We start from the raw sequence: 19,657 nt of genomic DNA, 5'->3' as shown, positions 1-19,657 counted from the left end.
AAAGGAACTGCTTTAGCACAGGCTACAGTAACTACTGATTGCTTCTTAAAGACTCGCAGTAACGTATCGATTTTAATATTGAATTTAGGGTTTTTTTACGTGGAAACTAAATATACAGGGTGACCCAAACAAAAAAATGATTTCATCAATATGTTTTTTGAATAGAAACCACCATTTTTTATTGCAGAATCAGAAAGAACGCATTTTTTTAAAAAGGATATAGTACAAATGAATAATGGTTACATAAGCAATTTTGAACGAAAAATTATGATAAATTGTAAAATTAAATACCTATCTAAATTAAATGTTGGTATTTTGGTTTTTTAGTTGTTGTTGACAGTGTCAAAAAGTGAATGTATTTTGGAGCAACTATTTGAAGTAATTTTACATTTACGAGTGGTGTTTATTCTTTTTGAGAGGCAAAAGTAATGTCATCCGGCGTTCTATTAGTAACTACACTTTATTACCTACTGTTATTGTATGAAATATGAGAAAATGATCGGAACGTGAAAAAATCCAAATCTTGTGCATGATTGGTCTTAAAGACATGTCGCATACTCAAAAGGAGGTGGTTCTGTTGTTTAATATAACTCATCCTGAGCGGTCACCTATTAGCCAAAGCATGATAAGCAGAGTTGAAATAAACTTTTATGGATTCGGGTCTGTTTGGAATACTAAAAAATCTGATTGGGGGAATAACTGAAGAAGATGAGCTTAACGTTCTGTTAACCCTCCAAGGTAATCCCAAAGCTACAATCACAGGTACGGCTTTGTGAAAATATTTCTCTGATCCGCTGAAACCGGTAAATAAAACAACCCGGCTCGTTACTAAGTGTTTATTCATCGAACTTCTACTTAATACTGCTTTAACTTTCTTTCGCGTCTTATGAAACAGTCGGTTACTCGAGCAAGCTTCCAGCTTAATCTAGGACGTTGCTGATCATGCGCCTCCGACCTTAAACAAAGACCCTTTTGCATTTCTTACATGGTGAGCCGATCGTAAATTTAAAATGTAATCTTCCATCCATATTTCCCAAAACTTTGATATTATGGAATCCCTCATCTTCCAAGATTTTATTATATCATTTTGCTTATCTGACTTTTTAAAATCCATAGTAAATCCTAAAGTTTTTTTGTTTTTATTGATGGTATTAATAAACCTTGTTACGTATGCTGTGATCCTGTAGATTTTTCCCAAGCTACTCAGTTCATCCAGGTCAAAAATAGGATTTATATCTAACTTTACGTTTTCTGGAACCTAAACCAAACATGCAACGTTATCGCTTTCGTCAAATAATTCATCCTTCGGCCAATTTACTTCATCTTCCTTTAACCACTCTGGACCTTCTTTCCATAAATCGGACTCCACAAGAAATTTTGCTGATACACCTCGGGTAAGTAGGTCTGCCGGATTTTCCTTACCCGGACAATATCTCCAATTTCCTTTACTGATGTCTTGAATTTCTTGGACTCTATTTTGCACATAAAGCTTTCATTTGGAACCTTTCCCCGAATCCAACAGAGTGTAATCTTTGAGTCCGACCACAAAATTACTGCCGATATATTAAAGTTACAGTTTTTTATAATATAACTTTGAAGACGTGCAGCACACAAAGCAGCGGTAATTTCTAATCTTGGTAAAGTTAGCTCTTTATTTCCCTTTTCGTTAAGCGGAGCGACTCTGTTTTTAGACGTCAAATACATAACTTTACTAGTAACGACCGATTTTACGTAAGCAACTGCACCATAAGCCTGTGGACTGGCATCAGCAAATAAATGGAGTCCCATACTACTCGATTTATCATCTCTTACACACCTTTCAAACTGTAGATTGGTTATTGTCGAAATCTCTAAACACCACTTAAACCAATCTCCCTTCAACTCTAATGGCAACTTAGAATCCCATCCTATATTCATTTTCCAAATTCGCTGAAGTAGGATTTTCCCGCGAACTGTAAAAGGTTCTAAGAAAGCTAAAGGATCGAAAACCTTGGCAATTGCCTGTAAAACACTTCGCTTTGTTGGAAAGGTTTTTGACAAACCAGATAATGATGATAAATCTATTGTCAGCTGATCTGAATAAGAATGCCAAGCAATACCCAAAACTTTTCTTGCTTGTCTGGTCTCTGAAATTTCATCCTTGTCTGCTTCCTTAAAGTATTCATTAATTCAATTGCCATTTGAAAGCCATTTTTTTAAGTTCATATTTGCAGAAGACATAATCTGTTTAGACTGCTCATAAGTCTTAACTGCTGCGTCATATGAATTTACAGACATAACAGCGTCATCAACGTAAAATGACTTAGCTAACAATGTAGCTGTGTCCTTGAACTTGTCTGTTTGGCCATCTAAATGCTTCTTTATAGTCGCTGATAACATAAATTAACTTGATGAAATACCAAAAGTGTAACACGCTTCATTTGGTATACGACAATATCCGGCATCTCAGAAAAACCATTAGGACTGGTATCCAATGGATCCCCAAACCATAAAAATAAATGGGAATCCCGATCCCCAACCGCTAACGCTATTTGAAGGAAAGCCTTTTCGATATTAGCGATGAGTGCTATGGGCCCAATCCTAAAGTTTAACAGTATTTTTAGGACATCCGGTACTAAATTATTGCCGATAAATAATTGCTCATTCAAAGAAAGACAGCCAATGCGCGGATGCGTCGAACACTACGCGAACCTTTGTAGTGTCTTTATCGTTACGGTAAACAGCTCTGTGTGGCATAAAATACGAACGGTGATTATTAGTCTTAGAAGTAACTAATTCCGCACAGCCATTATTAAGATACTCGCGCACAGTTTTATCATACTCGCTTAATTTTCCTTGTCGGATAAGTCTCCATATTAAGTATTTTACACGCACCAAAGCTCCGTTATAATAAGATTCTAATTTCGCGTCTGACTTCCACGGTAAAGACACTTCGTATCGTCCGTCTTTGAAGCACACGTTATTTTGAATAGAATTTTCAGTAAATCCCGTTTGAACGTTCGAATCGTTAGCACTAATCCCGAGTGTCTCTAATTCCCAAAATTTCTTCAAATTAAGTTCATCTGGTTCACTGAACTCCTCTGCTACGTTAAGGATAACGCTTAAATTAAAATTTACCAGATAACTATTATCGTCGCTAGAACTATCTGCGCCATGTATAGTTTAACCAAATTGCGTATTTATAGCTAACAAACTATCCGCCAACTTAACAATATCTTGTAAAACAACTTTCGAGTAGTAATCCGAGCCTATTAGTAAAGAAAAACATTAAATTGGCATTTTTCGTCCTATTACGAAATCAGCTAAACTATTTTTAACGCTAAATTCTCGAATAAATGGATTTATTTTAGAGGGTGGTTCAAGAGTCGCAAAACATATCTCAGGCACCTCTATGGCACAAATATTTACGCTATTACTATTATACTGACTCTTAAGCTTTAACCTAACCCGATTACAAAGTCTCGCTGGCACCTTTTCGGTTTGTCCAAAACATTGAATCGCTATTTTATGAGTTCCAGCTATGGGCAGATTTAATTTCCTCGAAACATCTTCGCGAATAAAAGTGAGTTAGTTGACTACCACCATCAATAATCATTCGCATAAGTGGTATCTCGCTACCTGACTTTAACCACGCACATGCAGTTATAAAGTTTACAAATTATATATATACAGTTTACAAAAACGAGAATTATGATTAGGTTTTAAACATCGAAAACACGGTCTTTTTTGTTTTAAAATGTCTTTTTTCGCAGCTACACTAAGGGAACTACGACATTTTGAGGATGTATGGGTATTCGTTTTACAGAAAATGCCAGTTGGGTCAACGCTAACAAATAAGCCTGCAGCTGTGAAATCCTCCCCTTGATTTTCACCAAATTTTGTTTTACGGAAATTGAAGGATTTTTTCTCCTTATCATACCCCTGAGCCTCTTTAATCCCCATAGCCTGTTCCATAGAGTCCAGTTCAACTTTTATGAAATTTAAAAGTCCCATAACTTGAGCTTCATAAACCCCGCTGATACTGTTATGACTTACGCTAGAACCTCCGCTTATAGACCCGCTATTTTCGATGTCATTGCTGCCACTTAAGTTTAGTTTATGTTTATTATAAGCAATACGTAAATTATATGGTAGAGCCTTTATAACTATTGACTTGACTAAAAGTCCATACTGATCCCCAGATATTCCCATACTAGACAAAGATTTTATAACAGAAACGGTATTGAACAACTTTCTTAAACTAACAATGTCTTTTTCATGCTTAACGCTAGAAATACTCATAAGTTTTTGCACGTAAGTATCTATTATTCTATCAGGGCAAGCATACGTTACGGTACACGTTAGTACGGCACGACCCTAAACACTTATATCAATTAAATTCGACGCTCACTTTGTATAATTAATCGACATTCGGTTTCCCACAACGGAGTATTATATTACAACACTATAAGTTCAATAAAACAATAAACACTTCCCGGGTTTCGGCACCATAAATGTGAAAATATTTCGCTGATCCGCTGAAACCGGTAAATAAAACAACCCGGGTTATTACTAAGTGTTTATTCATCGAACTTCTACTTAATACTGCTTTAACTTTCTTTCTCAAAACTAAAATTACAAAAATTAAACGTTGACAAAAATGCTTACTGCTATTACTAAGAATATTATTTTAAAACAAGCCGCCCTGATAAGTTCACACAATGAAGTCTTTGTGAGTCTTTACGGATTTTATGGGGCGAAAAGAGTTAATTTTTAACAGGCTTCTAATGCTAATTTATCGCGAGCTACTTGCAGCAGTGATGTAATGATAACAATAATTTTGTAAAACGTATAATATTTTCTGACAAAGCAACGTTTATTATAAATGGCCATGTGAACAGACAAAATTGTCGATACTGGGCGTCCGACAACCCTCATTGAGTCACAGAATGTCATACACAACATAAGGATGTTGTGTATGACATTCTGTGAGACATTCTGTGAAAAGTCAATATGTGGTGCGGTATACTGGAAGCAAGGGGCTTAGGACCTTACTTTTTTGATGATACTCCCACTGGTGAGAGGTATTTGGACTTTCTTCAAAATAATTTTATCTCCGCTTTGATAGCTTTGTATCCGGATTTGAAAGAACCCGACATGCACTAACGTGATCTTTTTTTCTCAGCAACATGGAGCCCTGCCACACTATGCTTTACCCGTTCGTAATTATCTAGATAAAATTTTTCCAAATCGTTGGATAGATAAACGAGGGTTCATTAAATGGCCACCCAGATCGCCAAATTTAACTCCCCTCGATCACTTTTTATAAAGATACTTAAAAAGTAAAGTGGATGTCACTAAACCAGCGAGTTTAAAAGTTTTAAAAGAACAAATATGTCAGGAAATTAGAAATTTTACTCCAGATGTCATTGACAACGTTCAAAAAGAACTTTTTAAATCGCCTTGAATATTGTCAAGGTATTAACGGTGCTTAATTCAAACATTTAATTTGGATAGATATTTCTTTAAATTTATCATCATTTTCATCAGTATTCATTTAAACCATTTCCTTTGTAAAAAAAATGCGTTCTTTCGGATTCTGCATTAAAAATGGGGGTTTTCATTTAAAAAACATATTTAAGTCACCCTGTATATTTAATTTCTACATAGAAAAACCCTAACCCAATTATTAAAATCGACGGGTTCAGGCATTTTTTTCAGAAACGATCTATTTTATTTTTATTGAATATATCCGCTACTTTACGGATGCACCATATAACTGACACATTCAAAAAAATTATAAAACTAAAGAAAAAAGCACATGATAGATGCAAGGGTTCCCTGGCTTCGACTGATAAAAATTAATACCCAGATCTTAAGCATTATTTATCCACTGCAAACCTTGATATTCTATTTGATTACACAATAAAATTTGAAAACTGCTATGCCTACCATGCGGTGGAATTTCTAATGCAAATTTCTCAATGTTTGCTTTTTTTGTATTGTTTTTTTTTATATTCCAACAGTAGCGTTTTTGTGTATGTGATAAATTGACAATAAACTTGATTTTGACTTTAAAAGTTATATTAAAAGGAAGAAAATATCAAAAATAAACATATAAAACGACAATAACTATTCAAGTCTATAAATATTGTAAAAAAATATTTTTTCAAAAGAAGTAAACTTTTAAGTATAGTAACCAATAATATCCATAGAGCTGAAAATGAAATAGAGCTGCATAGGTAGGTATATTGAAAGTTTTTAAGTAATGTTATTAGTTATAACTTTTAAATTATTAAAAATATCGCAATTTATAACATTAATATTAAATGTATTACAACAAAAATACATTTAATATAATGGGACTTCAGTAAGCATAATAAATCTGGGGCGATTTCAGTCCTCTAGCACAACATCATCCTCCTTTTACGGCATTTTTATTTTAAAAATTTGCCTTAAACCAATTTAAGTTTGCTAATATCAATTTGATAAATTGGGTGCCAAATTAGAAATCCATATTCTAGTTTTGATCGCACAAAACAGTATATTTCTTAAACACCATTTATTTGTTATACATATCTATTTGTTCTTGTAATTCTAAGCAATTTTGGTTTGAAGTAATTATTTTAAAAAACTTTAAATCATCTGCAAATTTGGGTCTAATGCCATCAGAAATAAGTTTTGCCAGATCATCTATAAATATTAAATCGAAGGCTCCTAGATTTGCTCCCTGCATCAGGACAACCTGACGTTATCTTATACTTTTGCTGCAAAACCCATCAATTTATACAAAATGATGACGGTTCGTTAAATAGGCAAGACAGACTAACTAGGATATCTGAAAACCCTAAAGGTTCGATTTTAAAAATAAAAATTTCATGATCAGTTTGATCAAAAACTTACCCTATCTGATCTAATATACTCCATTTGGTTTATAATATTTAACTGAAATTAGTGATGCAAGATCTATTTTACATAAACCCGTGCTGAAAAATTATACCGTGCTAATAATAAAGAAATCGGTCTGTAGTTGCGCAGCTCAGATCTATTTCTTTTCTTAAAAATGGGTGTGACACGAACGGCTTTTCAGCAGCCTGAAACAATACCAATTTAAATTGCTTTAATTAATATAAATATAACCGATTTCAAAAAGCGTCTATAAAGTTTTTTACCATAAAACTAGGTAGTCCATGTCCAAAGTTTGGACATGGACTATATAAGTGAGCTAGGTTCAATGGAAACTAGGTTCTTCCGCGCAACATAAACAGTTTAAAAAAAACGAAAAAGCCTCAACTATTGTTTTGGGTGTAGAAAACTTCAAGTTCCCATCATTAATTTCTGACCTATGACGAATCCTGTTTTAGATTGTATGAAAGACCAAAATTTAGATAAATCTATCTTAATATTGTTTTCTACGCCTTAAATAATTTTACGATAAGCTACATTAATATTAGGTCAAGTCGTCAAAGTCTTTTTAAGTCAGTTCTAATTTTTTTTTAAATATAGTGATAATAAACTGTATGAAAACTATATATAATATATATATATATATATATATATCTCTAAAAATTACTTTCTGTAATTTTTATAGGCCAAACCTGTTTTTATTATTCTTCTTTATTATTATATTATTTTCTAAATTATTTTTCTAATTTCAGGGACGTGTACCACGGCGGAAAACATCTTTTCCTCTTAATTTTAAAAGAAACGCTGGTCAAAAAATATTATTTAAAATAGAATAGAAAGTTTACCATGCTTCATTAACTGTTATTTAATCAAACACTAGTGAATAATCTGCATTTAGAATAGAATTATATAGAAGCGGAAAGAAGAAGAAGCTTTTTGAAAACTAAATGATTTAGGTCCATCCATCCATTTAGTTTAAATTATATTTGAATTTAGCAATAAAATCTCGACCCAATATTGCATCTGTCGGGATCGGAAATGAGGACTCTACTACGTGAAAAGAATGTTCGACTTCGTGTCCATTAATAGAAATGACCATTCTTGCAATAACTAAAGTTGTGATAACTTCATCTGTTACTTCTTTAATTTGACTAGGGGTGTGTGAATTTATAATTTTGATTGGACTAATTACGTCATTTTTAAATATAGAAATATCTGCACCAGTATCGATTAAAAAAGTATTTTCCTGACCAGTCATTTATGTAAAAAATACAACAAAGTTGGAGAAGGAAAGGTTCATGTTAAACACATTGTTTACGAGATATCCCCCAACCTCCCGGTTTGAGGGTCCATTTCGTTTCCCTGGTTAGGTATTGTGCTAACTGCCCTAACTGACCTGTGAAATGAGTTGTTGGCTCTATTGATATTAGTTTGTCTGTCATTATTATACCTGTTACTTGTATTATTATTAAAACCGCGATTATTTCTTCCCCGTTCATTATTGTGCCTATTGAAATGTTGGCTGCGTCGAGTGTTATTGTAATAATTATTATTATTGTTATAAGGTCGCCTACCTCTATTATTATAAAAAATCTGTTATTATTTCTAAAATTATTTTGACCTGAAATAACACCTAATTAACCTTCTGTACTGTGGTAAATGTACCTGCCTCTATAGCTATTATTATATTATTTTCTAAATTATTTTTCTAATTTTATTGTACCACGGCGGAAAACATCTTTTTCTCTTAATTTTAAAAGAAACGCTGGTCAAAAAATATTATTTAAAATAGAATAGAAAGTTTGCCATGCTTCATTAACTGTTATTTAATCAAACACTAGTGAATAATCTGCATTTAGAATAGAATTATATAGAAGCGGAAAGAAGAAGAAGCTTTTTGAAAATTAAATGAATTAGGTCCATCCTTTCGCAATTAAAACTGGTCATAAAGGGTTAGTCTATAGTCCAAATTAGAATGCAAAGGATGATGCTGCTCTTTCACTTTAGAGAGAGGACACTCGTCTTGAAGCAGAGAACACGTGATAATAGACATAATTAGAGCTAACATCCTACCATGGCAATTTTTAACCATGTTGTGTTAGTTTAGGACTAATAAATCCATAAGGGTAGAACACCTACAGTCTCTAGAAGCCCAATGAGTGCCGAAAAGAGGAGCACTGAAGTCACCTATAACTAAAACGTTTTGATTTTGGATGCTTTCATGCAGAACTAAGACTCAACAAATTATTCGTAATATTTATTTATTTTAGATGCGGAGGGTGCCAAACAAATGACTATGACACCTAAAATTTATTAATTCACTAAATGTCTTTAAAATTTTTGTTTCCTCGTACCTAAAGTTGGCAAAATATATCTTTCTGCTTAGGCATAAAAAAAGACAGTATAGGTGATAGTGTGAACAAATTGATTTTAATATTTGACTTTAAGAAGTATTTTATATTCCTATTTTTATGTAAGCAAAGCAAAGCGTATTCCTATTTTTATGTATATGTAATGCCATGTATGTATATGTAAAACAAAGAAGATTCCCCATCTAAAACTGTTTATTGAATGAATTGAAAAATATTTCCATACAAAAGCAATTGAACAGCGTCATAGTTACCTAATTAGACACGAGCCGCGATATAGCTTATTTTGCAAGTAGCTGCTATACTAGGTCGACTAATTATTGCAACCAACTATTAATGTTTATAATAAATAAAATGTAACCTACTTTGCTTTTAAAGAATTTGCCTAATATTATTAATAATTCCTTTACATCATCCCCTTTTGGAGAAGGACCTTCACTATGGCCACTTGTGAAGATCATTCTTTGGGAAAATATAAAACCACCCTTTGTAGTGCAGTTTGGGCCTTCTGTGCCGATAACTGAAAAAGGACCATTGTACCACGAGTCAAATTTATGCCGACTTTCATTTGTAACCGTAACTAAATTACCTGGACTCAAATTAGATACTTTTGCGTTTATGTCAAGTTGGGCTTTTCTGTCCAACTTTGCTCGTTTAAGAAACTTCCCTGTCATTTTATGTGCCAATTGTAGCCTATAACGAAATTCTTGATCGTAAGCATCTATATTGTACAATGGATCAACATGAGAGTTATTCAATGAGTCTTGAAAATCAGCTTTTTTCCTAAATACCAGCTCGAACGGGGTAAAATCATGATAAGAACTTGGTGTCGTGTTGTAACAAAATGCGTAGTATTGAGTCCATGTAGACCAGTCCGTTTTTGAATCGTTAATGTACATCCTTAAATATTCATTTAAAACGCGATGATTTCGTTATCGTATCAACTGTTTGGCTGTGATAAGCTGTTGAGATTTTATGATCTATTTTTAGGAATTTAGGTACATTTTCAAATACCTGGTCTTTATATTCGGTTCCCATATCTGTCCTAATTTCTCGCATAGGACCATAAATAAGAATGAAATTTTTAACAATAGCTTTTGCAACAGTTGAAGCTTGTTTGTCTGATATTGGAATAATTACTACATATTTTGTTAGTTCGCATTGTATAGTTACCGCATATTCGAAACCGTCCTCAGATTTGGGAAATCTACCGATTGTATCTATACAGACAATATCAAAAGGCTTTTGGGGGGTTGAGGTAATTACTAGTGGTTCATCGAGTTTAATTTTAATTTTGTTTAGTTGGCATTTATGACATATTTTTTCAAGTAAAACTAGCCTTCAACTTTTTTAAAAGTCGTTTTTGGCCACAATGTCCGCCCAATATAGGGTTAGCATGGTAATCCTCAATTAATTTTATTTTTTCATTTTGGTATGTAACTAATTTCTTTACTTGCAAAGAGCAATACTAGTATATTTTAAAATGTTAAGGCCTATTTCTTAAAACTTATTAATTGCGCATAAATTAAAAATTGAATCTCCCAAGCTTAGTTTTATTTTGATATTATTTAGTTGTTTTTTTCTTTAGTCTTATTTTGTTTATTTTTAAATATCCAGCTATATTATCCAACAGAGACAACATATACTCTAACGGAAAAATTTTGTACCGTAAATATAGCAATGAAAATGTTTAATTGTCCAATGAACTGCTGTTAATTCTTGTAAAATGGCTAGTTTATTAGACTCTCCCTTGGTAAATGACGGGGAGGCGTACACCACTGGCAAATCGTTGCCATTAAAATTTTGTGAAAGAACAGCAGCGCATGCAATTTTTGAGACATCTGTTGTTATTATAAATGGTTTCGTAAAGTCAGGGTATTGCAATATTTTAGGTGAAATTAAAGAATTTTTTAATTCATCAGAAGATTTTTGACAATCTGGCATCCATGTAAAATTAACACTTTTTCTAGTTAATTTATTAAGATGAGCTGATATTTCTGCAAACCTAGGTATAAATCGGCGATAGTAGTTTGTAAAGGCAACGAACCGCTTGACCTCGTCAGCAGTTTTGGGTACTGGATACTTATTTATGATGTCATATTTACTATCGTCGGGTAATATACCTTTGTTTGTTATTTTGTGACCTAGATATGTTACTTCGTTTTTAAATAATTTACACTTTTCAGGATTTCATTTTAAGTTAAATTTTCTGCATGTTTCAAAAACTTTATACAGGTTTTGAAAATAATGATTTTCAGAACAACCGATCACGATAAGATCATCTATATACAAAAAGGCTCTTTCAGGGGTAATGCCGGTGAATGCCATTGACATCATCCGCTGAAAGCTGTTTGGGCTAACTGATAGTCCAAAAGGTAAACGTGTAAATCTGAAAGATCCCGCATCAACACTAAACTGAGTTACGGCTCGAGAGTTTTCACATAAGGGTACCAAAGGTGAAATCCACTAATAAGATCAATTACTGAAAACCACCGAGCTCTTTCTAGCTGATCTAATATATCATCGATACGAGGAAGTGGAAACTTGTCATCAATGAGTTTTTTATTTAGCTGGCGAAAATCAATGACTAACCTCTATGCTTTTTGACCGTCAGGAGATTTTTTGGGTACCAGCAAAACTGGGTTATTATAGTTGGAGATTGATGGCTCTTTAATATTTTGTTCCAATAATTTATTGACTTGCTTGTTTATTTTTTTTTTGAGTATGCGGAATTCTATAATTTTTAATATACACGGGTGACCTATCAGTTAGTCGGAGTTCTTGTTGATAAAAGTTGTTAACTGTTATTTTATCTGACTTAAGGGCAAAAATATCTGAAAATTCGTTGCATAACTTAATTATTTTTTCTTTGACAAACTCAGGTACATCTTTAACATTAAGCTGCATCAACCCCATCTAAAACTGTTTATTGAATGAATTGAAAAATATTTCCATACAAAAGTAATTGAACAGCGTCATAGTTACCTAATTAGACACGAGCCGCGATATAGCTCATTTTGCAAATAGCTCCTATACTAGGTCGACTAATTATTGCAACCAACTATTAGTGTTTATGATAAATAAAATGTAACCTACTTTGTTTTTAAAGAATTTGCCTTATATTATTAATAATTCCTTTACATATATTTCAATATGTTGAAATTTTTACATTTTCAAATGCACGTCAAGCGTGTGAAAACAGACTCTCTTATTGGCTTAAGAGCATTGAAAATCATTTTAAACATTTCTCAAATTAGTAATAGAAAATACTATTTCAGTCGTTTTATTTGCATGTTTGGACTAAGATAAATAAAAAAATGTTTACAATACTTCTCTGGAGTTTGGTGCATTCCTCCCGACTCACCCTGTATAAAACAATGAACTTCAGCATTGTATTAATAGCGATTCGACCATGGTTAAAAATCCGTATTCTCGCATATAATAATTGATCATATGATAAAACTATAAAACAACAAACACTTCTCAAATTGTTTTAGTTGCCGGTTACTTTTAGCTTTAATAAGGTCATGTTCGGCCAACCCATCACGAAACGCGATTTTATAATTAGATGAAGTAACGCTAAAATTAGAGTTTGTAGTTTTGGAACGCTTTTTGAAAAATTAATTTAAGTAAGTATAAGAACCCATAAGGCTTTAATGATTTTATAATTTTTGGTTCGTTAAATATAATATGTTTGAATCTTGAAGGAAAAAAACGAAAAGTTACTCTTATAACTTCACAAATAATTGTTTGGTATTTTAGAATTTTGATAATGAAAATGATATACTATTAATATATTAAAGTTAAAATTATTGATATAAAAGTTTGTTAAAATATTTAAAAAAATTGTTGTTTTTAATTACAAAATGAACATTGGTAAATGTTAAATAATAATAATAATAATAATAGTAAATTAAACTTAGATTAAATTTACTTAGAGAATTACCCAAAACCTACAAAAACTGCTATCTTCGCTTCTTTATTCTTAAATAATTATCGAAATTAGAAACAACTAGCTAAACATCAACCACTGCTACTTTGATAATTTCAAGCATTGTCATATAAATAACGCGAGTAGATATTTTAATTGTCAATAACGATATCAAATCGCTTACCTATAGAAAGAACAATCAGAAAAATACATGTAAACTAAAGAGGTATTCTATTTAAAAAAAAAAATAACCACCATTTTTTATTTTGGGTTAACGAAAAAATATTGCAGTAATTCCTTTTAGTGATCAGTTTTCATAATGGAGCAACGTCTGGTCTTTCATTAAAATCAATAAATCACACCCATGCTTCTTGAATGAGGGTGATATTAATCTATTCATATTAAAATTATATCCTTGAATATTTCTATCAAATTGCAAGCCTGCAGAAACATTATAATACTTTTTAAAAATCATTATAATATTTTTTTTATTACAATGAAAGAGATATAAATTAAAATAAACTATCACTCCATTAGTAACTATTACTTGTAGTCTTAAAATAACCTTACTTATCTTTAACCTAACAAAAAGTAAAACCCTTAAAGGTAAAGTATTAAATTAATAATGTAAAAAATGCAATTTATTGTATAAATTTTGCAAAATAAATTCTTATATAAATCAAGTAATTTTCTCTTCAGCTATAAGATTTTGAAGCCAAAACAATCATTATTTCATTTTAATACTTTACAGAAAACGGAAACGATGAAGTGGTTCTTTCAAGCCTGGTTCTTGTCTATGTCCTGCATCACTACTTTCTCTCAACAATCACCAAATATTATTTTTATAATAGCTGATGATCTGGTGAGTATTTTAATACCTTAACCTAAGCTTCGCACAATGTCCTTCAATAATATTTCGAAGAAAAAACATGTCTAGAAGCTGTTTTTGACGTAGCTTTTAATATATTTCTTGGATTCTCTCTCAAGTGCCCCTTAAATTTATTCAATAGGAATAAGTGACTTGGTGGTAGCCAATTCCTTACTTGAATATTTTAGTAGTAAGAAAATTTTGCACTATTTTAGCTCCATGTGGTCTTGCCATGTTAAGCAGTATATATACCCATTTTTTTAGTGAATAACGTTGCAAACCATGTTTATTATATCTCATCGTCCTTAAAAAACTACCTGCTTAGGATTGCTGGGAAAGTTCTTTTTCTTGGTTCTTCTTTCACAAATCATAATTTAGCCACCTCCAAAAACATTACTAAGCTGTTTCGTCCATAAAGCACCTGCCTCTCATATTCGTAAACTATTGAGCTCCAGTTAAAATTTAGCATATTTTAATTTTTTTTAAATCAAGCATGCCTTGATACGAGCATTTTTTAAATTTTATGAGTAGATAAAATAGTATTTCTAGGCTATTTCTAAGATATAAAAAAAAGTTTATAAGAAAAAGTTGTTTAGAATGCAAAATTATGCCTGAATACCAAATTTGATAACCATAGGCCTACTTTGATTTTTACATTTTGTGTACCAATTAATTTTTTTATTCATATTTAATTATTAGAGAAAAACTAACTAATTTATTTATCTAATTGTTAAATCACTGATCTAAGAATAACAAACCATCCTCAAAAATATGTTTGTATTAAAATGTACATAGTGTATTTTATTTACTTATTTTAAATTTATTCAATGTAGGTACCTCCATTACCGAAACATTTTTAAATATGTTTCCTAAACATTTTAAAAATATTTCTACTTTCTTCAATGGAAATTAAATTACAAGCGTCTCTATTTCTTTATTTTAGTAATTCCCTGTTATTTGGTAATGCCTTAAAATAAACAATTTGCTTGAACCGGCCCCCTAATAGGAATTAGAAATGGTTAAATCAGGTTAAATTAACCTTGGCGGCCACTCGATTGGGTCGCCTCTTTCAATTCATTGATTCGAAAAACTGTTCTATTCAACCATTCTGCTACTCAAATAGTGAAGTGCGCTGAAAATAAAGATTTATTCTTTGATCAACTGGTAAAGGTTCTTCAAAAAAATTTTGAAAATACGTTTCTTGATTAAGAGATCCTTCAAGAAAGTATGGCCCAATAATACCTAAATGATAAGATATGGCGCACCATACGTTGATTTTTTTTTTAATCTTGCTTGTTGCCATGGATTACAAAGTTTGGCGTTTCATTGGACCAAAATCGACAATTTCGGGATGAAATTACACCATTTGTGTGAAAATAATAAACGGCGCGTTTCATCCCTCTCTTTTAAAGAATGCAAGTACCTTGGTTTAAATGCTTTAATATTGTTGGCATCATAATTTCTTTGTAATTCAGATTTGCTTATGTTCAGCACCGCCGATAACCTTACAATAAGATAATGACAAAAGTATGTTTTTTGTATATACAGTATCGGACAAAATTAGAGAGACTTCTCTATTTGCCAACTCCAATTTTTTGTACTTGAAATAATATTAATATTTGTTAAGCCGTGTATACCGGAGTTGACAAGAATTCTATTATCAACAATTCATTTTTGTAGCTCATGTTTACATTTATTTAAAGAATGTTTTTAACATTGATAAAAAATTACTGCGACAGAATTAAAGAGACTCATTTTGTATTTAGTTTCGCTGAAGTCGCGATTAGTTTAATTTCTGTTTATTAGTTTGAGAATATCATTAGCAATGCCTCGTGGTAAACATTATTCCATAGACCTAAAAAAAAAATTATAGAAGCCTATAACTCAGGTCGCTCACAAAAATTAATAAAAGAGCAATTCAACGTCAGTAAACAAATGGTTTCCAGAACAATAAAAAATTATCAGCTCCGTGGAAGAGTGACAAACCTTAAAAGAGGTGGCCGCAAGAGAAAAACCTCAGTACTGCTGGACAGGAGAATTAAACGACTAAGTCAGAATAATCCGCGTCTATCTTCAACACAGATTTTGGCTGAATTGGAGGCGCCTGGGGTTTCATCCAGGACTGTGCAGCGGCGATTAGTGGAGGCGGGGCTTCCTGGAAGGAGACCAGCAAAAAAACCCCATCTATCAAAAAAAAATGTAGCTGCTAGAATGTTATTTGCAACACGTCACCGTTACTGGACAGCTAAGGACTGGAATAAGGTTTTGTTTAGTGACGAGTCTAAATATAATATTTTTGGAAGTGATGGAGCGCAGTTCGTACATCACCCAGCAAACAAAAGGCTTGATCCAAAATATGTTTCTGGTACTGTGAAGCACGGAGGTGGCAATTTAATGGTTTGGGGTTGTTTTTCGGGTTATGGAATGGGTCCTATCCACAAAATTGAGGGCACTATGGATAGATTTATGTATCGGACTATACTGGAAGATGTAATGTTGCCTTACGCCGAATGGGAAATGCCGCTAAGATTCACGTTCCAACACGATAACGACCCCAAACATACGGCCAAACTTGTGAAGGAATGGTTTTTGGCTAATAAAATTCAAGTTTTAAAATGGCCACCGCAATAGCCGGACTTGAACCCAATTGAAAATCTTTGGGAGATTATAGAGAAAAAGATTCGCACTAAAAACATCGGGAATCGTGCTCAATTATTTGAAGAAATCGAGAATGCCTGGAAATCAATGGATCCGGCTGTCATTTCGAATCTCATTGGATCGATGCCGAATAGATGTGAAAAAGTTATCCAGAATAAAGGGTACTGGACAAAGTATTAGGTTAGTTTCATTAGTATAGGGTACAAATGTACTTTAAGGATAAGTCTCTCTAATTTTGTCGCACAGAATTTTTTGCATTTTTTTATTTTTCCTAATAAATCTTGAGAAATGTTTTTTTTTTATTTATTTTAGTGCCTTTTTAAACTACTTCAAAACATAACATCCTTCAGCACAAAAAGAGGAATTTAATCATTTTTATCTTACTTAAAAGACGTAAGTAGTCGAGTCTCTCTAATTTTGTCCGATACAGTACCTTTGACAGTGACAATGTTTTATAGTGCTCATTCAGCTGCCTCAAGTGAGAATGTTTATATTTTAAAAAGTTCGACAAAAACTCGTAAATGCAGCAAAAAAGAACCCAATACAGAGTGTTTCAGAAGTATGGGATCAAACTTCTGAGGGTTGTTCAGTGCAACAGAAGAATCCATTTGAATATAGGAACCCATGTCCGGAAATGCGTCACTACACCACTACGGCCCTAAGACGCGTTAAAATTTATAAAAAACATTAATTACCTAAATAGTATCTGCTGCATTTATTTTTACCTTTCGTACATAATACCATAACAACAATTGTTCAAAATGTCTTCCTCCAACCTCAATACACCGATTTAAACACCGCAACAACTTTTTCTCATAAACTTTTTTTATATCTTGCCTAGAAATAATACTTTACCTACTAATAAAATTTTAAAAATCCTCGTATCAAGGCATGCTTGATTTAAAAAAATAAAAAATATGCTAAATTTTATTTTTTAATCAAGTAGGCCTGGATGCCAAGCAGTCAAATTTCAACTTCAAAAGTCCTGCCCAATACAGTAAAGCAAATGGAATTAAATTACCTTAGCATGTCTTTTTTGTTTTAATCAGTATACTTTAGACATTAGTGTATCGCCTCATGTCATACGGGATGAACAAAGACTATTATGATGATATACTTTTGGCATTAATAAACCTCTTTTGTAACAATAAAAAAATAAAATAGTAGTTACTTCACTTCTCATTAACCAATGGCCTTGGTGTAAAATTTTTTACTGCAGATGAGCCGGCCAATATATAACTAAGATAAATTATTATATATTTTTTAATAGAATATCAAAAGACATGCAATGGGATTCCCCATCAACTTGCGGTTTAACTTGACCATGAAAAAATACCAATTCCGTAAAAATGTTAAAGCTTATTTTTCTAGCTAAAATAAGGATTGGTCAACTAAAATAGGAAGCTTAGGAAACTTAGTTGTAGTCTAAATTGATATTTTGGCATGTCTCCTAATGTATTTGTTGTATAATTGCTCTTAAACCTATTCCAAAAACTGAATTTTTAGTACAACTTATAACTATGTACTATCTTAACCTACATTCAACATTATAGACTTGATCATTTGCTAATAACCCTTAAAACGCCACTAATTAAAATTATTCTTAGGGATGGAACGACGTGGGATTTCATGGAAGTAATCAAATTCCAACGCCTAATATCGACGCTTTGGCTTATAATGGAATCATTTTAAACAGCCATTATGTTCAATCCTATAGCTCTCCAACAAGGGCTGCTTTGCTTACTGGAAAATTTCCTATAAGATTAGGTAAGTTTATATGATAATTTATTAAAATTAAACAAGCATGTAAATTGTTGTTTTTTCTATTCTCGAAAAAAGTTGACAGACAACAGATTTTTTTTCCCTTTTAAATACAAAAGAAAGCATAGATTTTCCTATAAAATCCATGCAATCATATATTTTAAAAACAAAGTCTCCATTTAAACCTAACCAAAAATAACACAACAAATTCATACAGGTAGAATTGTAGGGAAATAATTTTCTGAACACCTTTTATTAAGATCACTTTTTCTGTTTTTTTTTCGCCATTTTATATACAAATATGTATTGTTAAAATATTATAAAGTATTATTATACATGTTTTATTAAACTCCATCATTAGATTTTTACATTGCATACCCGGTATACAAAAAAAAATTAAAACTCACGCTCCACTGCGGAAAAGTATTAAATATAAAAGTTTTACATAAGAAAAGTTTTTTTTGTACTAATTTTGTATAAGAAAATACTTATCAAACTACTTATAAAATGGCTTTCAATGCGTTTCCGGTTACAGCGGCAGATAAACTTTTTTATTCAGTTCTCAAATATTTTTAAACAAAAAATAATATTTGTTTTGTATTTTAGTCCAAAATATGATAAATTCTCATACCTGACTACTAAAAAATGAAATACGTTGCATATACTATGTCGCTAACATAAAGCTTTATGTAAAACACCTTTTTATTTATTATAATATTTTAAGCAGTTAGAACCTTAAATATACAAAAATACAGTACTTTTTGCATTTTTGCCTTTTATTTTTCCATTTAATTTAATTTTTACTATAATTAGGCAAATGCTTCATTCATTACTCAAGTAAACTATAATAAACATTATTTTCAATTAATAGTTAAATAAAGCAACAATTTTTAATAATATATAACGAAAATAATTTTTTTTTTGCTGACGTCAAATTTATAAGTGAATCATATAATTTGTAAACTGGCTACGTTAGTATCGCTATACGGATTTTTTGTTTTTTTCTTCACCTATTGGAATCTGCCCTCCTTCGTTTCAATATCAATATGTACCTAATTTGACGTTTATCTACTTTGGCTATGGAAGGAGAATCTTTCACATGTCAAGTTTGATATGGATTTTTATTTTCAACCTTGCTGTTGACTTGGAACCTGTGTGTTCTCTCCCGTAAGAACACACGTTAAG

The 19,657-nt window shown here is 31.8% G+C and overlaps 1 protein-coding gene across 1 annotated transcript in view; it reads left to right on the top strand.

The window, feature by feature from the left end:
- Positions 1-12,733: 12,733 nt before the first annotated feature.
- Positions 12,734-19,657, top strand: part of LOC126737049 (arylsulfatase B-like) — a 68,663-nt gene continuing 61,739 nt past the window's right edge. Inside the window, exons 1-3 of the mRNA XM_050441742.1 lie at positions 12,734-12,883; positions 13,937-14,047; positions 18,319-18,478. Of these exons, the coding sequence (XP_050297699.1) occupies positions 13,949-14,047; positions 18,319-18,478 (259 nt within the window). The 5' untranslated portion in view covers positions 12,734-12,883; positions 13,937-13,948. The remainder of the gene's footprint in view (positions 12,884-13,936; positions 14,048-18,318; positions 18,479-19,657) is intronic.

The sequence above is a fragment of the Anthonomus grandis genome, chromosome 6, assembly GCF_022605725.1.
Source record: "Anthonomus grandis grandis chromosome 6, icAntGran1.3, whole genome shotgun sequence".
Taxonomy (NCBI): domain Eukaryota; kingdom Metazoa; phylum Arthropoda; class Insecta; order Coleoptera; family Curculionidae; genus Anthonomus; species Anthonomus grandis.
The sequence above is the reverse complement of the archived record's forward strand: the minus strand, read 5'-3'. Positions and strand labels throughout refer to the sequence as shown.